The following is a 23,924-nucleotide window of genomic DNA, read 5'->3' as shown; positions in this document are numbered from 1 at the left end:
ACAGGTTTTTTCCACTGAGGCTAGGGGAGAAAAAAAACCAGAGGACATGGGTTAAGGGTGAAGGGGGAAAAGTTTAAAGGGAACATTGAGGGGGGGCTTCTTCACACAGAGAGTGGTGGGAGTGTGGAATGAACTGCCAGATGAAGTGGTGAATGCGGGCTCACTTTTAACATTTACGAAAAACTTGGACAGGTACATGGATGAGAGGGGTATGGAGGGATGTGGTCCAGGTGCAGATCAGTGGGACTAGGCAGAAAAATGGTTCGGCACAGCCAAGAAGAGCTGAAGGGCCTGCTTCTGTGCTGTAATGTTCTATGGTGTTATAGATAGGCAGAAAGGTAAGGGAGGTAGGGTATCGCTCTTAATTAAAGATGGGATCAGGGTGATGGTGAGAGACGATATAAGATCTAAGGAGCAGAGTATTGAATCCATCTGGGTAGAGATTAGGAATAGTAAAGGGAAAAAAATCACTGTTGGGAGTTGTCTTTTGAGCACTGAATAATAACATTAGAGTGGCACAGGAGATAAACGAAGAAATATCTGAGGCATGTAAGAATGGAATAGCATTTATCATGGGAGACTCAAATTGGTCGAGGCAGTCTTGATGAGGACTTTATAGAACGCATACATGTTGGCTTTCTTGAACAGTGTATTATTGAACCTACAAGGGAACGTGCTATCTTAGATTTGGTCCTGTTCAATATGACAAGTAAAATTAGTGATCTTGTGGTTAGGGATCCTGTTGGTAACAGTGATCACAGTGTGATTGAATTTCTCATATAAATGGAGGGTGCAATAGTTTAATCTAAAACCAGTATATTATGCCTAAACAATGGAGATTACAATGGGATGAGGGAAGATTTTGCTAGTGTAGACTGGGATACAGGCTATATGGTGGGACAGTTGAGGAACAGTGAAAGACTTTCAAAGAGATTTTTCACAGTGCTCAACAGAAGTATATTCCAGTTAAAAGCAAGGACAGTAAGGGTGGGGAGAGCCAGCCTTGGATAACTAAGGAAATAAAAGAAAGCATTAAACTAAAAGCTCATGCATACAAAGTTGCCAAGAGTAGTGGGAAACTGGAAGATTGGGAAAACTTGAAACAAAGTACCACTAAATGAGCAATAAAGAAAGGGAAGCTAGATTTTGAAAATAAACTAGAATAAGATATAAAAATGAATAGTAAAAGTTTTTATAATTATATAAAGCGGAAAAGGGTGGCTAAAGTGAATGTAGGTTCCTTGGAGGACGAGAAGGAGGAATTGATATTGGGTAATGAAGAAATAGCCGAGGCTTTGAATTACTATTTTGTGTCAGTACTCACAGTGGAGGACACATCTAGCATGCCAAAGAAAGATGTTATGGATGCAATGGGAGATAAGGACCTCGATACAATAGCTATCACTAAAGAGGTAGTGCTGAGCAAATTTGTGGGCTTGAAGATAGATAAGTCCCCTGGTCCTGATGGAATGCATCCCAGGATACTGAAAGAAATGGCAGAGGTTATAGCTGAGGCTTTGGTGATAATTTACCAGAATTCTCTGGGCTCTGAACAGGTCCTGGCAGATTGGAAGATGGTGAATGCCACTGTTCAAAAAAGGATGTAGTCAAAAGGCAGGTAACTACAGGCCAGTTAGTTTAACATCTGTAGTTGGGAAAAAAGAAGAAATAATGAGGCATCTGGAAAAAGTGGATCCATCAGGCAGACACAACATGGATTCAGGAAAGGCAGTCCTGTTTGACAAACTTACTGTTGTTCTTTGATGATATAATGAGTGCAGCAGATAGAGGGGAACAGATAGACATTACTTACTTGGATTTCCAGAAGGCCTTCAATAAGGTGCCATATAAAAGACTTATCCATAAGATAAGCAAATTGTGCAGAAGATACGGAGAGTCTATAGAGAGATATAGATAGGTTAAGTGAATGGACAAGGGTCTGGCAGATTGAGTACAATGTTGGTAAATGCCAGGGAGGAAAAATGAAAGAGCAAATTATTATTTAAATAGTAGAAAAAATGTAGTGTCCAGCTGTACAGAGGAACTTGGGAGTGATCATCAATCACAAAATGCTGGTTTGCAGGTGCACCAGGCTATCAAGAAGGCAAATCAAATGTTGGCCTTCATTGTTAGAGGGACTGAATTCAACAGCAGGGAGGTTATACTGCAACTGTACAGCCAGGATGTGGCTCATCTGGAGTACTATATGCAGTTCTGGTCTCTTTGCTTGAGGAAGAATATACTGGCTTTGGAAGTGGTGCAGAGGAGGTTCACCAGGTTGATTCCAGTGACTGAGGAAAGATTGAGTCACCTGGGACTGTACTCATTAGAATTCAAAAGAATCTTATAGAAACGTATAAAATTATGAAAGGGATAGATAAGCCAGAGGCAGGGAAGTTGTTTCCACTGGTAGGGGAAACTAGGGGACATAGCCTCAAGATTTGGGGGAGTAGATTTAAATGGAGATGAGGAGGAACTGCTTTTCCCAGAGGGTGGTGAATCTCTGCCCAATGAAGCAGTGGAGGCTACCTCAGTAAATATATTTAAGACAAGGTTGGAAAGATTTTTGCATCGTAGGGGAATTAAGGGTGGTAGGTGGAGATGAATCCATGGCCAGATCAGCCATGGTCTTATTGAATGGCAGAGCAGGCTCGACGAGCCAGATGTCCTACTCTTGCTCCTATTTTTAATGTTCTTATGCATATTACGCTGTTCATTTTCTGTGTATTATTTGTTTATTTTGTTTGCGCGATTTGTTCTTTTTCTTGTGCTTTGGATATATGATGGTCTTTGTTTTATTGGGCTTTTCTTCCTTTTGTGGCTGCCTGCCAGAAGAAGAATCTCAAAATTGTATATGGTATACATACTTTGATAGTAAATGTAGTTTGGCTTTAAGCAGTTTTGGGCCCCTTAGCTAAGAAAAGATGCACTCACGTGGAAGAGGATCTAGAGGAGGTTTCTGAGAATGATCCTAGGAATGAAAGTGTTAACATCTAATAAGCATTAAATGGCTCTGGGCCTTGTACTCAGAAAAATGAGTTGAGGATCTCACTGAATCCTCATATTATCGAAAAGCCTAGATAGAGTGGAATTGAAGATTTACTGTAGTGGGGGAGTATAGGACCAAAGGATACTGTCTCAGATTACAACAATATCCCTTTAGAACAGAGATGCAGAGGAATCTCTTAAGCCAGAAAGAAGGTTGTGAACCTGTGGAATTCATTGCCACAGACTGCTGTGGAGGCTGAGTCATTGGGTATATATACAGTGGCAGGTTACAGGTTTCATTAGAGAAGACACCAAAGGTTATGGGGAGAAGGCAGGATAATGGGGTTGAAGGGGATAATAAATTAGCCATGATGGAATGGCATAGCAGTTTTGATGGGCCAAATAACCTAATTCTGCTCCTATGTCTCATAGCCTGATAGTACAGGATATGTTTGATCAGTTTGCGGATGATACTAAAATAAGTGGTGTAGAACGTCATCAAGAAATAATAGAAGGATCTTCATCAGCCAGGTATGTGGCCTGGGGATTGGCAAATTGTTTTCAATCCAGATACATATGAGCTTTTTTTATCTTGGGAGATCAAACTAGGATAGGCACCGAATGGCAGTGCTCTGGGGAGTGTTATGGAAATGAAGGAACTAGCAGTGCAGGTGGTGTCACACGTGCTGTAGATCGGTGGTAAAAAAATCATTTAGCAGCAAATTTGTGAATGACACCAACATTAGGGGTGTAGTGGATAGTGAGGGAGGCTATCATGGTTTGCAGAGGGATCTCTGTCAGCTGCAAAAATGGGCTGAAAAATGGCAGATAGAATTTAATGCAGACAAGTGTGAGGTTTGCACTTTGGTAGGACAAACCAAAATGCAGTGAACAGTAGGGCACTGAGGAGTGTGATAGAATAAATTACCACTACTACATTAACTCAGGCCTAGGGGGCCGGCATCGGGCATGATAACGGACTCTCCACTCGTCCTCCCTCATCAGTGTGTTCAGTTCAATCTACATTAGCTGCGTTGCTATCTTCTAGGAGTGTGTTGACCATAGTCTTGGGAGGGCGCCCAGGGTTCATCCTCCCGTGCTTGAGCTCCCATGTGATGACTAGGCTGGCAAGTATCTCAGGGTGACGTAGACAGTGCCCTGCTAGTTGCAGTCTTCTCACCTTGATTTTAGTAGTGAACATCGGTAAGTCATCATAAAGTTCGATGTTTGTCATGTGCTGTTGCCAACTCACGTCAAGAGCCATCCGGAGTATTCGTGTATAGCAACCATCTAGTGACTCTATAGAACAAAGGAATATGGAAATACAGGTCCATAATCTGTTGAAAGTGGTGTCACAGGTAGGTAGAGTTAGAAAGAAACCTTTTGGCACATTGGCATTCATAAATCAATTTACTGAGTATCGGAGATAAGATATTATGTTGAAATTGTATAAAATGTTGATGAGGCCTAATTTGGAGTATTGTGTACAGGTCACCTATCTGCAGGAAAGATGTAAAATATTATGAAAGAGTACAGAGAAAATTGACAAGGATGTTGCTGGGTCTGGGGGACCTGAGTTATAAGGAAAGATTGAATAGGTTAGGACTGTATTCTTTAGAACATAGAAGATTGAGAGGAAATTTGAAGGGATACACAAAATTATGAAGGGTATGTATAGGGTAAATGCAAGCAAGCTTTTTCCACTGATGTTGGGTGGGACTACAACCAAAGGTCATGGTTTAAGGGTAAAGAGTGAGAAATTTAAGGGGAATATCGGGGCACGTTCACTCAGAGTGTTGTGTGTGTGTGTGGAATGAGCTGCCAGCACAAGTGGTGCATGCAAGCTCAATTTCAATATTTAAGAGAAGTTTGGATAGATAGATGGATAGGTAGGGGTATGGAGGTCTACGGTCCTGGTACAGGTTGATGGGCAGTTTAAATGGTTTTGGCATGGACAAGGTGGGCTGACTAGTCTGTTTCTGTGCTGCACTTCTCTATGACAGTGAATATAGGAGTTGGGAAGTTATATATTATATTATATTATATTATTATTATACTATTATATTATGGTTATATAAAACATTGATGAGGCTGCTCTGAGAATATTGTGTACAGTTTTCATACCTCTTAGAGTAGAGATGTTGTTGGAACTAGAAAAAATGCAAAAAATCAATTCAGGATGTTGTCTGGACTTGAGGGCCTGAGTTGGAGTCAATTGTTAAAGATGTGGTTTCAGGCTACTATGAGGCATATGATAAAATAAGCCTTAGTCAGCATGGTTTCCTCAAGGGAAAATCTTGCCTGACAAATCTATTAGAATCCTTTGAGGAAATAACAAGCAGGATAGACAATTAGAATCATTTGATACTGTGAACTTGGATTTTAAGAAGGCCTTTGTCAAGGTGCCACACATGACGCTGTTTAACAAGTTAACATAGAACATAGAAAATCTACGGTACATTACAGACCTTTTGGCTCACAAGGTTGTGTTGACTTGTAACCTATTCTAGAAACTGCCTAGAATTTCCCTGGTGCATAGCCCTCTGTTTTTCTAAGCTCTGATGTACCTATCTGAAAGTCTCTTAAAAGACCCTGTTGTATCTGGATCTTCCACCATTGCATGGGTAAAACATTGGCTGATTGGCAGGAGACAATTTCTGGAGACAATTCCAGACTTTTCTGGTTGGCTGCCAATAACAAGTGGTGTTCCACAGGGGTCTGTGTTGGGACTGGTTCTTGTTATGTTATATGTCAGTGACTTGGAAGATGGAATTGATAGCTTTGTGGCTAAGTTTATGGATGATAGAAAGGTGGGTGGAGGGCAGTTGTGGATGATAGAAAGGTGGGTGGTGGGCAGTTTTGATGGAAGCAGAGAAACTACAGAAGTACTTAAACTGATTAGGAGAATAGGCAAAGAAGTGGCAGATGGAATACAGTGTCAGGAAGTGAATGATCAAAAAGAAGAAATAAAAAGGTAGTCTGTTTTGCAAATGGAAAAAAATTCAAAAATCTGAAGTGCAAATAGACTTGGGGTTACATGTGTAGGGTTTCCTAAAGGTTAATTTGTAGGTTGTGTCTGTGGTGAGGAAGGCAAATGTGATGTTAGCATTCATTTTGAGAGGACTAGAATATAAAAGTAAGGATGTAATATTGAGACTTTAAAAAGCACTGGCAAAGCCTCACATGGAATATTGTCAGCAGTCTTGGGCCCCTTGGGATGTGCTGTTGCTAAAAGTATGACTAGAGGCTTAGGATTAGAGGCAAGATATATTTAAGAGACACCAGGACAGTTTCTTCACACAAGGGAGCTGTTAGAAATATTTGTTAAGGCAAATACTAAGGCAAGCAACATTTGAATGTTATCTACTGGTAGTTAAGTCCATGGAGATGAGGGCTTTAAAGGTCTGTGCGCTAAATATGGACAGATGGAGCTTGCTATCTGGGCAACACAGTCAGTATTGGTGGTCTGGGCTGTTTTCATGCTGTATGACTCTCTGTTTCAAAGGGCTTTTAATAATTTAAAATTTCTAAATCTAACACTTACGCAATCAGCTGGTGTATGTCTAGGGGAAGATTGTCCACCTGCCAAACTGCACCTCCTGTATACATGGATGCTGTGAAATGCACACTAATACAAACTCGCACACACAATATCAAGTGCACACCATGTACGTTTACAGAATACATCTTATAAATCATACTAGAACTAAGTGATTAATAACGATACAATATATATGAAAGAAAAAAAAAGAAAAAGACACCAGAACTTATCAGGGTTCAGTCAATTAGTGCACATCATTGGAGCTCAACCATCGAGTCTTCCATCCACTCTTCGATCTTCTCCAACCTCCACCCCCCTTTTGCAGCTGGGACCACTCTCGGTGATCGATCAGCAGCGCCTCCAGCACCCATCTGCCTTCCTTGCGGTCTCCTTCCCGACTCCCCAAAAGTCCATGCAATAACAGCTCACAGACCCACACAAGAGAATAACATCTATCCCAACTGGTTAAAAAATGAATACAATTCTCATTATCAGTAGCTAGAACCCAAACAAGCTTCGAGAGTGCTCTGCAAGAAGAAGCACTCTCTCACCAGTTAGCATAACAAAGAAACATTTTTACTTTTAACAAAGAAGCCATTTTGATTAACATACGCAGTACACTCAGTACACTCTCCCCCCACAAACAAAAGTCATGCCCTCATGACATTAACAGAGTTCCTCAATGTTTCTTACAAAACACAAAACACAACCCAGGTGCTGAACGCAGTGGCGTAACTTCCCAGGGTAGTAGACATCACACTCAGTTCTCCCGGCGTTGCATATGTCTGCCGCTCTGGGGGTGCCTACTTCTCTGAGACCTCTGTACCCCCTCTGCCGACCCTTCCTCCTCAGACACCATGGGGGACACCCCAGGTCTACCTGTCGGACCCTCATGCTCTTCCTCACTGGGATCCCTCTTCACCTGAGAGCCCTCTGTCTCATGTTCGGGTTCCACCCTGTCTCCCTCCAATGCCGGCTGCATCTCAGTCTGCCCCTCAACACTCTCCCTCCTCTCACCTAACTCAGTAGGGGAAGAGCCTCTTCTTCCAGTACTGGGGAATTAGCAAACAGAAACAGGGACCACACATCTGAAGCGTCGTCTTCCGAAGCAGTATCCCTTTCCAGGGTGAGGACTGGCCCTGTCTCTTCCGCAGTGGGCTCTTCCCTCACCCTGCGCCCTCACAGAGTCCTCGTACTAGGCGTAACCTCCCACTCAGGCTCTTTATCCACTTGCACCTCTTGACCCAGGGGCAACAGGTGGTTCCGATGGAGTACCTTGACAGGCCCCTTCCCATCCTCAGGTTTCACCACTTTTGCTCACCGGGTAGTCCTAAATTCCATATAAGGACCCGGTCTCCCGGCAATTGTTGAGCGAACTTCACTTTCTGATCATACCTCCCCTTATTCTTCTGATTCTGCTTGGTGGCCACTGCCTTGGCCAACTCGTACGTCCTTTTCAACTCTCTCCTCATATCGGACACATACTTCAGATAGTGCTTCAAAGGTAATTCACCTGCCTCAGTCCCAAAACACAAGTCAATGGGCAACCTCGCTTCCTGCCCAAACATTAGATAATAAGGCGAGTACTCGGTAGAGTCATTACGAGTACAATTGTAACAGTGAACCAAATGCCCAACATGCCGACTCCACTTACTTTTCTGTCCAATCTCCAGTGTCCCGAGCATATCCAACGGTGTCCGGTTAAACCTCTCGGGCTGAGGATCACCCTGTGGGTGATAGGGGGTGGTCCTGGATTTCACAACCCCAAGCATAGTCAGTAATTCATGGGTAAGCAGGCTCTCAAAGTCTCATCCCTGATCACTATGGATCCGCCTGGGAAGGCCATAATGAACGAAGTACTTCTCCCATAACACCTTCGCAATTGTAGTCACTTTTTGATCCTTAGTGGGAAACACCTGAGCATATCAAGTGTAATGATCTGTGATGACTAAGACATTCACGGTGTTGCTGGTGTCTGGCTCAACAGACAGGAAATCCATACACACCAAGTCCAGGGGTGCTGCACTCTGTAAGTGCGACAAAGGGGCCACCGGCGCAGGCAGGGTCTTCCTCCTGATGCAACGACTGCACTTCTTACAATATTCTTCAACATCCCCCCTCATCCGGGGCCAGTAGAACCGGTCCATATAACCATATAACAATTACAGCACAGAAACAAGCCATCTCGACCCTTCTAGTCCATGCCAAACGCTTACTCTCACCTAGTCCCACTGACCCGCACTCAGCCCATAACCCTCCATTCCTTTCCTGTCCATATACTTATCCAATTTTTCTTTAAATGACAATACCGAACCTGCCTCTACCACTTCTACTGGAAGCTCATTCCACACAGCTACCACTCTCTGAGTAAAGAAATTCCCCCTTGTGTTACCCTTAAACTTCTGCTCCCTAACTCTCAACATGTCCTCTTGTTTGAATCTCCCCTACTTTCAACGGAAAAAGCCTATCCACATCAGTATCTATCCTCCTCATAATTTTAAATACCTCTATCAAGTCTCCCCTCAACCTTCTACGCTCCAAAGAAAAAGACCTAACTTGTTCAACCTTTCCCTGTAACTTTGGTGCTGAAACCCAGGTAACATTCTAGTAAATCTTCTCTGTACTCTCTCTATTTTGTTGACATCTTTCCTATAATTCGGGTCACCAGAACTGTACACAATACTCCAAATTCAGCCTTACCAATGCCTTGTACAATTTTAACATTACATCCCAACTCCAATACTCAATACTCTGATTAATAAAAGCCAACATACCAAAAGCTTTCTGTACCACCCTACCCACATGAGATTCCACCTTCAGGGAACTATGCACCATTATTCCGAGATCACCCTGTTCTACTGCATTCTTCAATGCCCTGCCATTTACCATGTATGTCCTATTTGGATTATTTCTACCAAAATGTAGCACCTCACACTTATCAGCATTAAACTCCATCTGCCATCGTTCAGCCCACTCTTCTAACTGGCCTAAATCTCTCTGCAAACTTTGAAAACCTACTTCAATATCCACAAAGCCACTTACCTTAGTATCATCTGCATACTTACTAATCCAGTTTACCACCCCGTCATCTAGATCATTAATGTATATGACAAACAACATTGGACCCAGTACAGATCCCTGAGGCACACCACTAGTCACCAGCTTCCAACCTGACAAACAGTTATCCACCACTACTCTCTGGCATCTCCCATCCAGCCACTGTTGAATCCATTTTACTACTTCAATATTAATATCTAAAGATTGAACCTTCCTAACTAACCTTCCGTGTGGAACCTTGTCAAAGGCCTTACTGATGTCCATATAGAAAACATCCACTGCTTTACCCTCGTCAACTTTCCTTGTAACCTCTTCAAAAAATTCAATAAGATTTTTCAAACATGACCTTCCACGCACAAATCCATGTTGACTGTTTCTAATCAGACCCTGTCTATCCAGATAATTATATATACCATCTCTAAGAATACTTACCCACCACTGACGTCAAACTGACAGGCGTATAATTGCTAGGTTTACTCTTAGAACCCTTTTTAAACAATGGAACCACATGAGCAATATGCCAATCCTCCGGCACCATCCCTGTTTCTAATGACATTTGAAATATTTCTGTCAGAGCCCCTGCTATTTCTACACTAACCTTCCTCAAGGTCCTAGGAAGTATCCTGTCAGGACCCGGAGATTTATCCACTTTTATATTCCTTAAAAGCGCCAGTACTTCCTCCTCTTTAATCGTCATAGTTTCCATAACTTCCCTACTTGTTTCCCTTACCTTACACAATTCAATATCCTTCTCCTTAGTGAATACCGAAGAAAAGAAATTGTTCAAAATCTCCCCATCTCTTTTGGCTCCACGCATAGCTGTCCACTCTGATTCTCTAATGAACCAATTTTATCCCTTACTGTCCTTTTGCTATTTATATAGCTGTAGAAACACTTTGGATTTACTTTCATCTTACTTGCCAAAGCAACCTCGTATCTTCTTTTAGCTTTTCTAATTTCTTTCTGAAGATTCTTACTACATTCTTTATATTCCTTGAGTAATCCGTAGGCCTCTTGCAAAATCCCAAGTGCCCGGAATCATCATGCAGTGTCTGGAGCACAGTCATGTGCGCCATGACCCATTACAAGACTTGGTTCTTCAACTTTAACTGAGGCAATTCCTTCAATAACGGAGGCACTGAAGCGTGTTTTGTCTTCTCTGCCCATGCCACATCCCCCTTCTCCACCGCGCTCCACATGGTGCCAATGCCCGGGTCATTTCACTGAGCAGTTACCACTTTCCCCAGACTTAGTTCCAGCAACTGTTTAGTCTTCAGTGCTGTCAGTTCAGAGTAAACCTGAGGCAAGGCATCATCAAAAGCCCCCAATGGGTCCACTGCTCGCTCCAGCCTCCCCTTTCCTTTGGCCTTCACGGTGATAGCAAACTGACACATGGTTTTCACTCCAGGGGCAGGAATGCTCTCCCACTCCTTGTCTGTCTCCAGTTCCCCATGCTCCTGACATGACAAAGCATCCACGTCGACATTCCTGCTTCCCGGCCGGTACTTCAGGCTAAAATCATATACTGACAAAACTGCCCTGTGGCATCCAGTTTCGCTGAAGTCAGGATATAAGTGAGAGGATTGTTATCTGTTCTCACCTCAAAATTGGCTCCAAATAGGTAGTCGCTCAACTTGTCCACCACCACGCATTTCAGTGCCAGGAACTCCAACTTGTGAGTGGGATAGATTCTCTCAGATGGTGACAGACTTCGGCTGACAAACGCCACTGGTCTCAATGCGTTGCCCTGTTCCTGGTATAGGACAGCCCCTAGACCCTCTCGGCTGGCATCAATTTGCAGCACATACGGCTTCTGGGGATTGGCAAAAGCCAACACCGGGGCCTGGGTCAGCACCCTTTTCAGAGATTGGAATGCCTCCTCACATTTATCAGCCCATCTCGATCCAAAAGACTCCGTCGGGTTCCAGTATCCTTTTGCTTCTTGCCCTCGGTTCCCATAGGTGGATAGCCACACTATAGCTGGGTCAACGGGTGACTCATTTTCGGGTATCCTTTCACGAATCACCAGTGATACCCCCAAAACCCCAAGAATGAGCGTAGGGCGCTCACCTTTCGGGGTCTCGACCAGGTGGTCACGGTGTCTATCTTAGCCAGATCAGTAGCCACTCCCTCTTGCAAAATTATGTGGCCATCAGAGCCAACCGACAACTTACAGAACTGGCATTTGTCCAGGGAAAGTTTCAACCCTTCCTCCTTAAGCCGGCTTAACACCTTCATCAGCCTGTCATGTTCCTCCAAAGTAGATCCAAACACTATCAGATCGTCCAGATACACCAGCACCTCAAGCAGGTTCATATCCCCCACAGTCCTCTCCATGAGCCTCTGGAAGGTGGCTGGGGCCCCTGATATGCCTTGGGGTATTCGTTCGAACTGAAAGAACCCCAGTGGGCAGATAAAGGCTGTCTTCTCTTTATCGGCCTCACACATCAGGATCTGGTAATATCCACTCCTCAGGTCCAGCACACTAAACCACTTCGCTCCACTCAGGCAGGTCAGCATGTCTTCGACCCTTGGGACGGTATACTGATACCAAAATTGGCTCCAGGATTTTGATACTGGTTCAAAATCCTATAGTCCACACACATGCCTACCCTTCCTTTCTTCTTCCGGGCCACTACTATTGGGGATGCATAGGGGCTTTGGGACTCAGCGATGATTCCAGCTTCCTTCAACTTACACAAGTGCTGCCGCACGTCTTCCACATCTGCAGGGGCCAGTCGCCGTGACCTCTCTCTGAACAGGGTGTCCTCAATCACTCAGATGGTATGGCAAGTGCTCTTGGAGCAACCCACATCAAACAAGAGAAACAACATCTTCCAGCTTCAACATCTTCTCCATCAGCCTGCGTTTCCACTCTGGCGACACAGGAGAATCCCCAAAGTTAGAAGCCTCAACGGTCAGCTTTCCTCTGTTTTCCAATCCTTCCCCCTTAGTGGACCTCACAGGGGCGCTAGACATTACCGTCACCAGAAATAAATGTGCCAGCGGCATCCCTCTCTTAAAGATGATTTATCTTTCTGTAGTGTTCCTGACACTCACGACTATCCGCCTCGCATGTACCACCGCTGGCCTCTGCACTTCGGGCCTCACCAGCACCCCTGCCGGAAATCGTGTCTCCCCCTCGAGATCTTACTAACAGGCTTGGCCCACCAGCACTCCAGGGAATCTGGGGGTCCCCATCACTAGTGCCACCTCCCCTGGTTGTATCACTTTTGGTCTTCCCTGTGTACACCGCACCGTCCCTCGTTTGCACTCAGGATCCAGCCCTTGGGGGTCCCCCACTTCTTTGATCACCGCCTGAAACACTGGGTGTACCAAGAGAGTCTCCAGAAAGTTCTCCCCCGCCTTCTCCTTACAGGCTCCCAGGAGCCGTCACACAAGGGGGGAGTTAGTCCCCACCAGACGGGCAGCGCCACCTACCTTTTTCCACCGGGTCCAGACACACCAACACCAACGTCTCAGTAAATAAACCTGATCTGGGAACACCAGTTCAGTAGAGTGGAGAATGAGAGCAATCAATCTGGATGGGTCTCAGATCAAAGTATTGAAGATGAAATCATAAGAGTCTGCATCCACCATGACATTCAACATAACAGCAAGATACAGAATGGAAATTTCTCAATTAAATTTGGTGATAAAGAGGTAAAATGATATAGAAATAATGTAAGTAGGATTTTGATGTTTGGGATTTGCTCAGTGGGCCAAAGGAACTATTTTTGCTCTGCTAAACTCAAAAGAATATTATTTTGTAAATGCTAAATAATTTCTGATTCAAACCCATTATTTTCACTGACATAGGGATGCTGCTGGCAACGTGACACTGATATAAGCTAATTAGAAAAGGAAATAGCACTAATGTGCTTGCTTGTCATTGTGTCAGAGAAAGAAATGGGGAAGTGGACTCAAATCAACTCAGAATGATAAGAATAATTAGGGCCTATGCTATTCCCATAGCTAAAATGTTAATCTGGGTAACATGGGATTAATGAAAGGAGAAGCTGATAAGTGTAAGGTCAGATTTTACCAATTTAATGTGTGCTTGTGAATCAGCTTATGTCTCCTTGTTTTGTCTCCCTCCTTAGCCACCATTGAAATGAACCCCAGCGACCCCCGGTGGATTGGTGCCTGGTGGCTTGGATTACTCATTTGCAGTAGTATTCTTGCTGTTTTTTCTGTTCCTTATTTCTTTTTCCCTCGACAATTGATCTGTCAAAAGGTAAGGACCAAGTTTAGATACCTTCATTTAATCTCAACCTGATCTGTATCACTGCTCAAATGAAAAGAGAATGTTTTAAGTCCAGATAACGGCCTTCGACTTCACCAGTGGACTCTTTCCTTTCTCCTGTGCACCTCTTCCGCTAACATCCGTTGTTCTGTCATAGCAGGTGAGCTCAGATCTGTGCCATGCTCCACCGGTGATATATGAAAACTCAGGGAGGGTGACAGTGTCCCTGAAGACTACGTGTGCAGGAAGTGTGTCCAACTGCAGCTCCTGATAGACCGCACGGCGGCACTGGAGCTGCACATGGACTCACTTTGGAGTATCCAAGATGCTGAGAATGTTGTGGATAAAACATTTAGTGAGTTGGAACAATAGAAGAGCAGATTATTATCTAAATGGTGAAAGATTGCAGCGTGTTCTTGTGAACTTGGGAGTGCTTGTGCATGAATTGCAAAAAGTTGGCTTGCGGGTACAACAGGTTGTTAAGGCAAATGGAATGTTGGCCTTCATTGCTAGAGGGATTGAATTCAAGAGTAGGGAGGTTATGCTGCAACCATACAGGGTACTGGTGAGGCCGCACCTGGAGAATTGTGTGGAGTTCTGGTCTCCATACTTGAGGAAGGATATACTGGCTTTGGAGGCAGTGTAGAGGAGGTTCACCAGGTTAATTCCAGAGATGAAGTGGTTAACCTATGAGGAGTGATTGAGTCGCCTGGGACTATACTCTCTGGAATTCAGAAGAATAAGAGGGGATCTTATAGAAACATACAAATTTCTGAAAGGGATAGATAAGATAGAAGTAGGAAAGTTGTTTCCATTGGTAGTTGAGACTAGAACTAGGGGACATTGCCTCAAGATTCAGGGGAGAAGAATTAGGATGGAGATAAGGAGAAACTGTTTTTCCAGAAAGTGGTGAATCTGTGGAATTCTCTGCCCACGGAAGCAGTTGAGGCTTCTTCACCAAGTACAGTATATTTAAGATACAGTTAGATAAATTTTTGCATAGTAGGGGAATTAAGGGTTATGGGGAAAAGACAGGTGGATGGAGCTGAGTTTATGGACACATCAGCCATGATCTTATTGAATGGTGGGGCAGGCTCAATGGGCCAGATGGCCTCCTCCTACTCCTATTTCTTATGTTCTTAAATTCTGCAAAATTGGTAAGTACTTTAGCTAATTTGTGCATCTGTGATTCATTCAAATAGATATGTAACTAGTTAACCTGCTTTTGATGATCTGAGCACAGAAACATATGTCATGAACTTTAGCAAATTTAAAACTGTGTGCATAGTTGTACATTTTCTTTGAATTCTCCTGCTTTGACATTGTGACTGCGGCATAAGGGTTGCTAGTGACAAGCTGGGGTGATACGTTGGGCAAACCCATCTATGCCTATCTTGAATGTCAAGGCACTGTGTGCCGGCTTGGAGGGTTTGGATTTATTACAGCCTCCTTCCCAATCTGCGCACTACTCCAGGAAAAAATTTTGCTGATGTTTCCTGTGGCAGAGAGGCTGAGCTCATTGTATCCTCACTTTGGAAAGAACACCTGCCTTCCCAGCAGGCATGCAGCAATTAACTGCATCTATCATTGTTCTGAGAACATCCATCACAACATGGAATTCTGTATCAACTGGAAACATTCCCCTGAATGAACCTTTAACAATTCTGTGAGCACAGCCAGAGGTGGTTCTGCAGTCATGGCTGAACGTCTCCTCATAAAGGTTCTCTCCATATTCCATAATACCTTTTGGTCAGCAAAATATCTTATTGGTCACAAAATTTTAACTAGCAATTGACTTGTCATCTAGAGATCCACCATTGCAGTGAAGGGACTGCCAAATTTCTGGAAATTTTTTAGAAAAGTCAGAAACTGCTGCAGAAATTCAGAAATCTAGAGATAATGCATCAGTGAGGAGGGGGTAGTGAGGAAGATTTTTCTGGTATGTTTGTTTTGGGCTCTCTCACCTAATCCTAGAGACATTAAGCAGGTTTATTTTTCTTTACCTATTCTTTCAGTCCACCATCATATTTGAGCATTTTAGAACATAGAACAATACAGCACAGTACAGGCTCTTCAGCCCACAATGTTGTGCTGACCCTTAAACCCTACCTCTCATATAACCCTCCACCTTAAATTCCTCCATATACCTGTCTAGTAGTCTCTTAAATTTCACTAGCGTATCTGCCTCCACGGCTGACTCAGGCAGTGCATTCCACGCACCAACCACTCTCTGAGTAAAAAACCTTTGTCTAATATCCCTCTTGAACTTTCCTCCCCTTACCTTAAAGCCATGTCCTCTTGTATTGAGCAGTGGTGCCTTGGGGAAGAGGTGCTGGCTGACCACTCTATCTATTCCTCTTAATATCTTGTACACCTCTATCATGTCTCCTCTCATCCTCCTTCTCTCCAGAGAGTAAAGCCCTAGCTCCCTTAATCTCTGATCATAATGCATACTCTCTGAGCCAGGCAGCATCCTGGTAAATCTCCTCTGTACTTTTTCACATCCTTCCTATAGTGAGATGACCAGAACTGGACACAGTACTCCAAGAGTGGCCTAACCAGAGTTTTTATAGAGCTGCATTACCCCGTGACTCTTAAACTCTATCCCTTGTTACGTACCCCGTAACTGGGTCACTTACCAGCAAAGATAGAGAGGTCCGTTGAAGTCTGATGGTACTATTTTTAACAGTATTTATTGATAAAAATACACAAAGTAATATCATTGCAAACATACAGATAATATATGTCGTCAATACTAAATCTAAAATCGCGGGTATAATAATAATCAATAAGAAATAGCTCTATCGTTGTCCAGGGGATAATGTATTGTCTGATGGAAACATAAAAGTCACTGTTAGTTCATTCAAGCTGCAGCGTTTTGGTTTGGGAGAAAGACGGGTTAAAACTTGCCCAGTCCTTTTATGATGTCAGTCCTTCGAGAGTCGTTGGGAGTTGATTTCCCCGTTGTTATCTAAAACTGTTCTTCCCTGGTAAAGGCACACCGATTCCGGGGCAAATGGAACCGGACGCACGTGGCCTTCCCATCGGCTTTTGCTTTTACGGGATCGCTAGCATTTCTTCTGGTGCGTCTGGAGGGGTTGTTCCCCAGACCCTCTTTTATCCTGACTCACAGGGTCTCAGATGTCAATCAGGTTGAGATTATGCAATCTCTCCACCAACCTCCCACTCGGTTCATTGCCTGGAGCTTCAATGCATGTACAGGATGCAATACACAAGTCCATTTCCAAGAGACAATAGCCGGTATCAATGGGTCCGCCTCTCAGAGGCCAGGTCACATTCCAATCTTTGTGAATTCTGCATGTCTTTCTCTCATTTCCTGGGGCTCCTGGACTGACTCAATAGTGATCTTGTGATTCTCACAAAGGAGGGGGCTGCCCCGCACCCTTCAGCCCCTCAAGAGCTGTGGTACATTCATAACACCCCCTTTCTTCAAAGCGTTTTCACCAGCAGTGAAAACGAAGTAGTACAGAGTCTTACAGGACTTTAGAATCTAACACAAAACAAAAGTTTTTCTTTTCGCTACAGAGTAATACAGTTATACATTCAATTCAGTATCTAGATGGTTACCGATTACATTGTCACTTCCTTTACTATCTTAACATTTTGTACCCTACTAAAGTCTTGCAGCATCAGACTCCAATTTAGTAACCACCTATTTTTTTTTCCTTCAGCAAACAAAACTAAAGGGTTGTGATCTTAAGCTTACGTGTATACTACAAAAGTTCATGCAAATACTAATCTTTATGTTGCTTTCAAACTTAACAGGCAGGCTTCCATTATTATTCACATGCTTTGTCAACACCCCGTAAAACCAGCTTTTGCTATTTAAAAATGGCGTCCCCATTAACCCTCGCCTCTTTTCCGGTTAATTCCCACATGGGGAGCTTGGGTACCCTAGCGAAATAGGCTTTCGCCTACTTCTTTCATAGGAGTTATTTTATCAACACCATGTCCCAAACTTAGACCATCTTCTGAATTTCCACCTAATTCTTTAATTTTACGCAAGTTGCTAGCTTTCTCTTCAGGACCCTGTTTTCAGTTCGAACTCTTTGTTCAAGCAGCATTTCAAATTCTGCCTTTTCACACCACACTCTGGAATAACAATAGCATCTTCCAACTTGCGTCATCTTCCAACTCAATCTGTAAGCGATCCGCAGGCTTTAAATTTTCTTCATTCGATTTGGGAACTACATATTTCCTGTTTCCTTCAATAATAATATTCATCTCCCCACTTTTGATCTCCGCATTAACTTTTAAAACACATCAAGCACAAACACCTGGGAACTCTCACTTCCCACTATTACCAGGGTTAACCCTTTCCTCGCTGAACCAAGTGCCTTCCGGAGTAAACTCAACCCCACAGGCTGAAACAACCTCATCTGCCAACCCAGCAGACTTTTTCAAGGTAAGGGCACCCTTTTCAGCTAGGGCTGCCCTCATTTCATTATTGGGAACACCTTTAGAAGTTTCAACTACTTCAAACAGTTCTGCCAAACCAGACAGATCATCCATGTCCAACTCTGGACCTTTTAACAGCTCTATCAGTTCCTCATCTTTATTTTCTACCTCTAGAACTTTTCTCCTTGCTAAGGGCAGGTCTACCTCCTCTCCCTTACTCTCTTTCAATTTACTGCTCTTTGTTTTACCACCTTCTAAACCCTCGTGGTACAGGGTAGGTAAAAACGTCTCGGCCAAATTGAAACTGGCTGGATTTAAACTGCTCCCTTTCTCAGCTGCCTTTCTCGATGCGCTGCGAGTGTTCATGCATGCGGGATAGATCTTGGAATCTAAGGGCGGGGCCGCAACACTCACTGGCCGGCTTGTCAGCATCATGGCTGACCAAACCTTACCACCGGCTAAATCATTACCAAGAAGGACGTCCGCGTCAGTTCTCGGGAATTCTGATCGCACCCCTATTTCAACTGGTCCAGAGACTAGCTCACAATTCATAATGACCCTATGCAAGGGCACCATTTCCGTCCCTTTGCCTATTCCTTTCACAGCTACCATTCCCGTCTTGCGACCAAAATCTAGTACCTTACTGCTGATCAACGATCTCTTCAAATCCGTACTGGAACTGATGTGTCTCCCTCCCTCACAGACACGGTTCTGTTTGACATACAAGTCTCAGACCCTTCTCGTACTCTGTCTACCCGGGGCTCTCTTGTCGATTTACTGATTACCACGGCACATCCGATAGGGACTGCTGCTTTCCCTTTTCCTGTCTCTTTCCTCGGAGCAAAGCACCTAGATGCAATATGCCCCCCCCTTTCCACAATTAAAACAGGTCAAGCCCGGAAATCTCTGGCCGTCTGGCCTTTCCCCCTCAACCTTACCACTAGCTCCCGGCGGGACCTCTGCCTCAGCCGGCGGGCTTTCTCGATCGTTCCCACGGTCTCTCGGGGAACTTTTATTCGAGGAAAACTTTGACTTGTGTGTTAGGGCATATTCATCTGTGAGCTTAGCAAATTCTGAGATTGACTTATTTGGCTTCTCATTCAAATACATCCAGATATCCTCCGAAACACAACCTTTAAATTCCTCAATCAGAATTAACTTCCTGAGATGCCAATAATCCTCTTCCACTATCTCTGCTGTGCACCAACGGTCCAAGAGCACACCCTTCTCATAGGCAAACTCGGTATACGTCTGATTCCACCCTTTTTTTAAAGTTCTGAACTTTTGTCTATACACTTCAGGTACTAACTCATAACTCCGGAGAATGGCCGCCTTTACTTTGTCATAACTCTCCTCCTCTTCCTCCTCCATGGACAACGCTGTATATGCCCGCTGTGCCTTCTCTTTTAACACACTTTGTAACAGCACCACCCTCTGATCTCTGGGCCACTTCTGATTCACTGCCACCTTTTCAAAAAGCAAGAAATAAATATCAACATCCGTTTCCTCGAACGGAGGTACTAACCTCAACTCTCGACTAACATTAAACTGCTCCTCTCGGTCTGATCCTTGATCTCTTCACCCTTGCCTTAACTTCTCCATCTCCAAGTCATGTTTCCTTTGTTTCTCTGCCTCCCCATACTCTCTCTCCTTCTCGGCTCTCTCTCTCTCTTTCTCAGCTGCTTCCAGCTGTTTTAACTGAATTTCACGCTCTCTTTGTTTCTCAGCTCTTTCCCTCTCTTTCTCAGCTCTTTCCTGCTCCCGTTTCACCTCAAACTCCTTTAGCTGGAGCGCATGCTCCCTCTCTCTCTCAGCTCTTTCATTCTCCTTCTCAGCTGCTTCCAGCTACTTTACCTTAATTGCATGTTCCAACCTTAATTTCTCCAACTCTAACTGAGCCGTCCCACTAGCTGGTACCTTTTCAGGGATATTTTCCAACACCTCAGCAGCAAACACATTCTTCCCAATATAATACTGAGTTATTGCCCTTCGCACCTCCCGCTTTTTCATTGACAACCTCACCTCTGCGAGGTTTAACCCCTTTGCCAAATTTATCAAGTCTGATTTGGTGGCCGCCTCTAGCGCCTCCAGAGTCGGGTTTTCTATAAATTCAACCACGTCCATCTTTTCTGGTTTCCCGTCTGGCTACCCACGTAACCAGATCCAAGTTTGGACTCACAAGCCCAATTCACTGGCCCCCCCAATTTGGTGTCAATTCCCGGACGAGCCCCCAAGTTGTTACGTACCCCGTAACTGGGTCACTTACCAGCAAAGACAGAGAGGTCCATTGAAGTCTGATGGTACTATTTTTAACAGTATTTATTGATAAAAATACACAAAATAATATCAATGCAAACATACAGATAATATATGTCGTCAATACTAAATCTAAAAGCGCGGGTATAATAATAATAATCAATAAGAAATAGCTCTATCATTGTCTAGGGGATAATGTATTGTCCGATGGAAATATAAAAGTCACTGTTAATTTGTTCAAGCTGCAGCGTTTTGGTTTGAGAGAAAGATGGGTTAAAACTTGCCCAGTCCTTTTATGATGTCAGTCCTTCGAGAGTCGTTGGGAGTTGATTTCCCCGTTGTTAGCTAAAACTGTTCTTCCCTGGTAAAGGCACACCGATTCCGGGGCAAATGGAACCGGACGCACGTGGCCTTCCCATCGGCTTTTGCTATTACGGGATGGCTAGCATTTCTTCTGGAGCGTCCGGAGGGGCTGTTCCCCAGACCCTCTTTTATACTGACTCACAGGGTCTCAGATGTCAGTCAGATTGAGATGATGCAATCTCTCCACCAACTTCCCCCTTGGTTCATTACCTGGGGCTTCGATGCATCGTACAGGATGCAATACACAAGTCTGTCTCCAAGAGACAATAGCTGGTATCAATGGGTCTGCCTCTCGGAGGCCAGGTCACATTCCAATCTTTGTGAATTCTGCATGTCTTTCTCTCATTTCCTGGGTCTCCTGGACTGACTCAATAGTGATCTTGTGATTCTCACAAAGGAGTGGGCTACCCTGCACCCTTCAGCCCCTCAGAGCTGTGGTACATTCATAACACCCTTGAGTGGTACATTCATAACACCCTTGACTCATGAAAGCTAACACTCCATAAGCTTTCTTAACTACCCTATCTACCTGTGAAGCAACTTTCAGGGATCTGTGGCCATGTACCCCCAGATCCCTTTGCTCTTCCACACTCCCAAGTATCCTGCCATATCTATGAGTTTATACATGTTATCACCTTTAATTCCTGGGTATTTATGCCAGCTTCCCTTTCCTTGGGATTATAATTGTGCTCATTAAATTGAGATCCCTGTATGAGAATGGGAGGCAGCCAGTCATTTTTTACCCAGATGCAGTTGCTGCACCCTTTCCTCATGGTGTTTGTTTCAATGGGAGGTCATCAGATAACTTTATGCTGTAACCCAGTTGTCCCCAACCACTGGGCTGCAAAGCATGTGCTACCAGGCTGCGAGGAAACAATGTGATTTTGCAGTATGAAGTGATATGAGTCAGCTGCAGTCCTTGGCTCGGTGGTTGGGGACCATTGCTGTAACCGAACAGCTGATTTCATTGTGTTATCTTGGCATCAGACCTGAGAGCCTGCAGAAGTATACATAAGGTTGAGCAAAGTATAGATGCTGTAAATGTAGGCCTCTGTTTGGATTGATATGAAGCATCCTCTAACACATTGCTACAATCAAGATGACAGCACTGATCTTTCACTGTATGACCAGGAAGAGATAGGACACAATCAAAGTGATGTTAGCAAAATGCAAACATAAGATATGGCTGTAGATATTGACCATTTGCCTTTGTATTTGCTCCTTCATTCTATAATATGAATGCTTGGGTCCTCTTTACTTGATTTCCTTAAGGCCTAAAACATTTTCAATCTCTGACATAACCTCAGTGGCTGAGTCCTTACAGCCCTCTTCAATAGAGAATTCCAAAGATTTATTGCTTTTTGTGTCCTGAAGCCCAGATCCTTATTTTGAGATTTATTGTTTTAATCATTGTGCAAGTTATTGCTACTTTGGCCCTTTCAAACACAAGGATTCTTAAATGTCTTAGTGAGATTGTCTGTCATTCTTAAACTTGGGAGAGCATATCTGCTTAATCTGTCAAAGTAAGCTCTCACACCCAAGGAATAACTACGGTGAATCTTATTTCCCCTCTCACCACCCCTCACGACCCCTTTTGCAATGGCATCCTTGGGTAGGGAAAACAGATTTGTGCACATTATTTCAGGTGTGTTCCCACCTAAACCCAGAATGATTGTGGTAAATTTCATTATTCTTGTACTGAAATCCTTTTTCTTTGCTTGTCTTCCCAATTGTTGATGTGCTTCATGATAACCTTCAGTGATTTCTGTTCAGTGACAATAAGGACGTGAACAATTTTCAGTCTCCTATCACTGGGAAAATTTATCCCTTTTTACTACTGTATCTTCTAACTGTGTAGATGACCACACATTTTTTCACAGTGTATTCTATCTGGCATGCCATTGCCCATTTACTAAGCGTGTCCAAAGCTTCCTGAAGCCTTTATGCCTTTTTGGATATATTATACTGTACATAATCCCTTCATCCAGTTCATTAAATGAACAAGAATGGTTAATGAAACAATATATATACAAAAGATTACTCAAATATTACTGAAATAATATATACATGACAGTAGGGCACTGAAGATCTATGCCAACTAACTGGACGATGTGTTCAAGAATTCTTCAATCTCTCACTGGTGCAGTTTGATGCTACCACATACTTCAAAAGAGCATCAACCATACTGGTGGCAAAGAAGAGCAGGGTGAGCTGCCTCAATGACTATCATCTAGTTGCACTCATTTTTCTGTTTTGAAGGGCTTTGAGAGATTGATCATGACTAGAATTAAGTCCTGCTTAGTGTCAAGTACCTTCAAGCCTTCAGTGCTAATCAATAAACTTCAAAATCTGGTCTTCTAAGTACCACTGCAGTTGATCCTTGACTTCCTCACTGGGAGACCACAGTCAGTGTGGATCAGAAATGACATCTGCTCCTTGATGGCAGTCAACACAGGCACACACAAAGGATGCTCTGTTCTCTCTCCATCAGTGTAGCTGGGTGCAGCATAAACACCATCTATAAATTCAACACACCATACAGCATGCCAGTGGCTAGATTTCATTAGGAGTTTGAGGAGATTTAATATGACACCAAAGACTAGCAAATTTCTGTAGAGGTACCATGGAGAGCATTCTAATTGGATGCACCAGTGTCTGGTCTGGAGAAGCCACTGCACAGGATCTGAAAAGACTGCAGAGGGTTGTAAATTCATACAGCACCATCACTGGCACTCGCCTCCCCAGCATCAAAAACATTTTCAAAAGGCAGAATCCATCGTTAAGGATCCCACCACCTCTTCTTATTACCTACCATCATGGAGGAGGTACAGGAGCCTGAAGAGACACAATCAACGTTTTAGAAGCAGTTTCTTCTGTTCTGCCATCAGATTTCTGAATGTTCCATGAACTCAACCTCACTATTTTGCTCTCATTTTGCACTACTCACACATATAGTGTGTGTGTGTGTGTGTGTGTGTGTGTGTGTGTGTGTGTGTGTGTGTGTGTGTGTGTGTGTGTGTGTGCATATCACCGTGTCACCACCCACAGCTCCAA

The 23,924-nt window shown here is 43.7% G+C and overlaps 1 protein-coding gene across 2 annotated transcripts in view; it reads left to right on the top strand.

Moving 5' to 3' along the window:
* The window catches only part of LOC132381729 (solute carrier organic anion transporter family member 2A1-like), a 223,150-nt gene that overhangs the window by 90,282 nt on the left and 108,944 nt on the right, over positions 1-23,924 (top strand). For both annotated transcript variants that reach the window (XM_059951311.1, XM_059951304.1), the window contains one exon: positions 13,690-13,823. In XM_059951311.1, coding sequence (XP_059807294.1) covers positions 13,690-13,823 — 134 coding nt within the window. The remainder of the gene's footprint in view (positions 1-13,689; positions 13,824-23,924) is intronic.

The sequence above is a fragment of the Hypanus sabinus genome, chromosome 2 (genome assembly GCF_030144855.1).
Source record: "Hypanus sabinus isolate sHypSab1 chromosome 2, sHypSab1.hap1, whole genome shotgun sequence".
NCBI classification, from domain to species: Eukaryota; Metazoa; Chordata; class Chondrichthyes; order Myliobatiformes; family Dasyatidae; genus Hypanus; species Hypanus sabinus.
The sequence above is the reverse complement of the archived record's forward strand: the minus strand, read 5'-3'. Positions and strand labels throughout refer to the sequence as shown.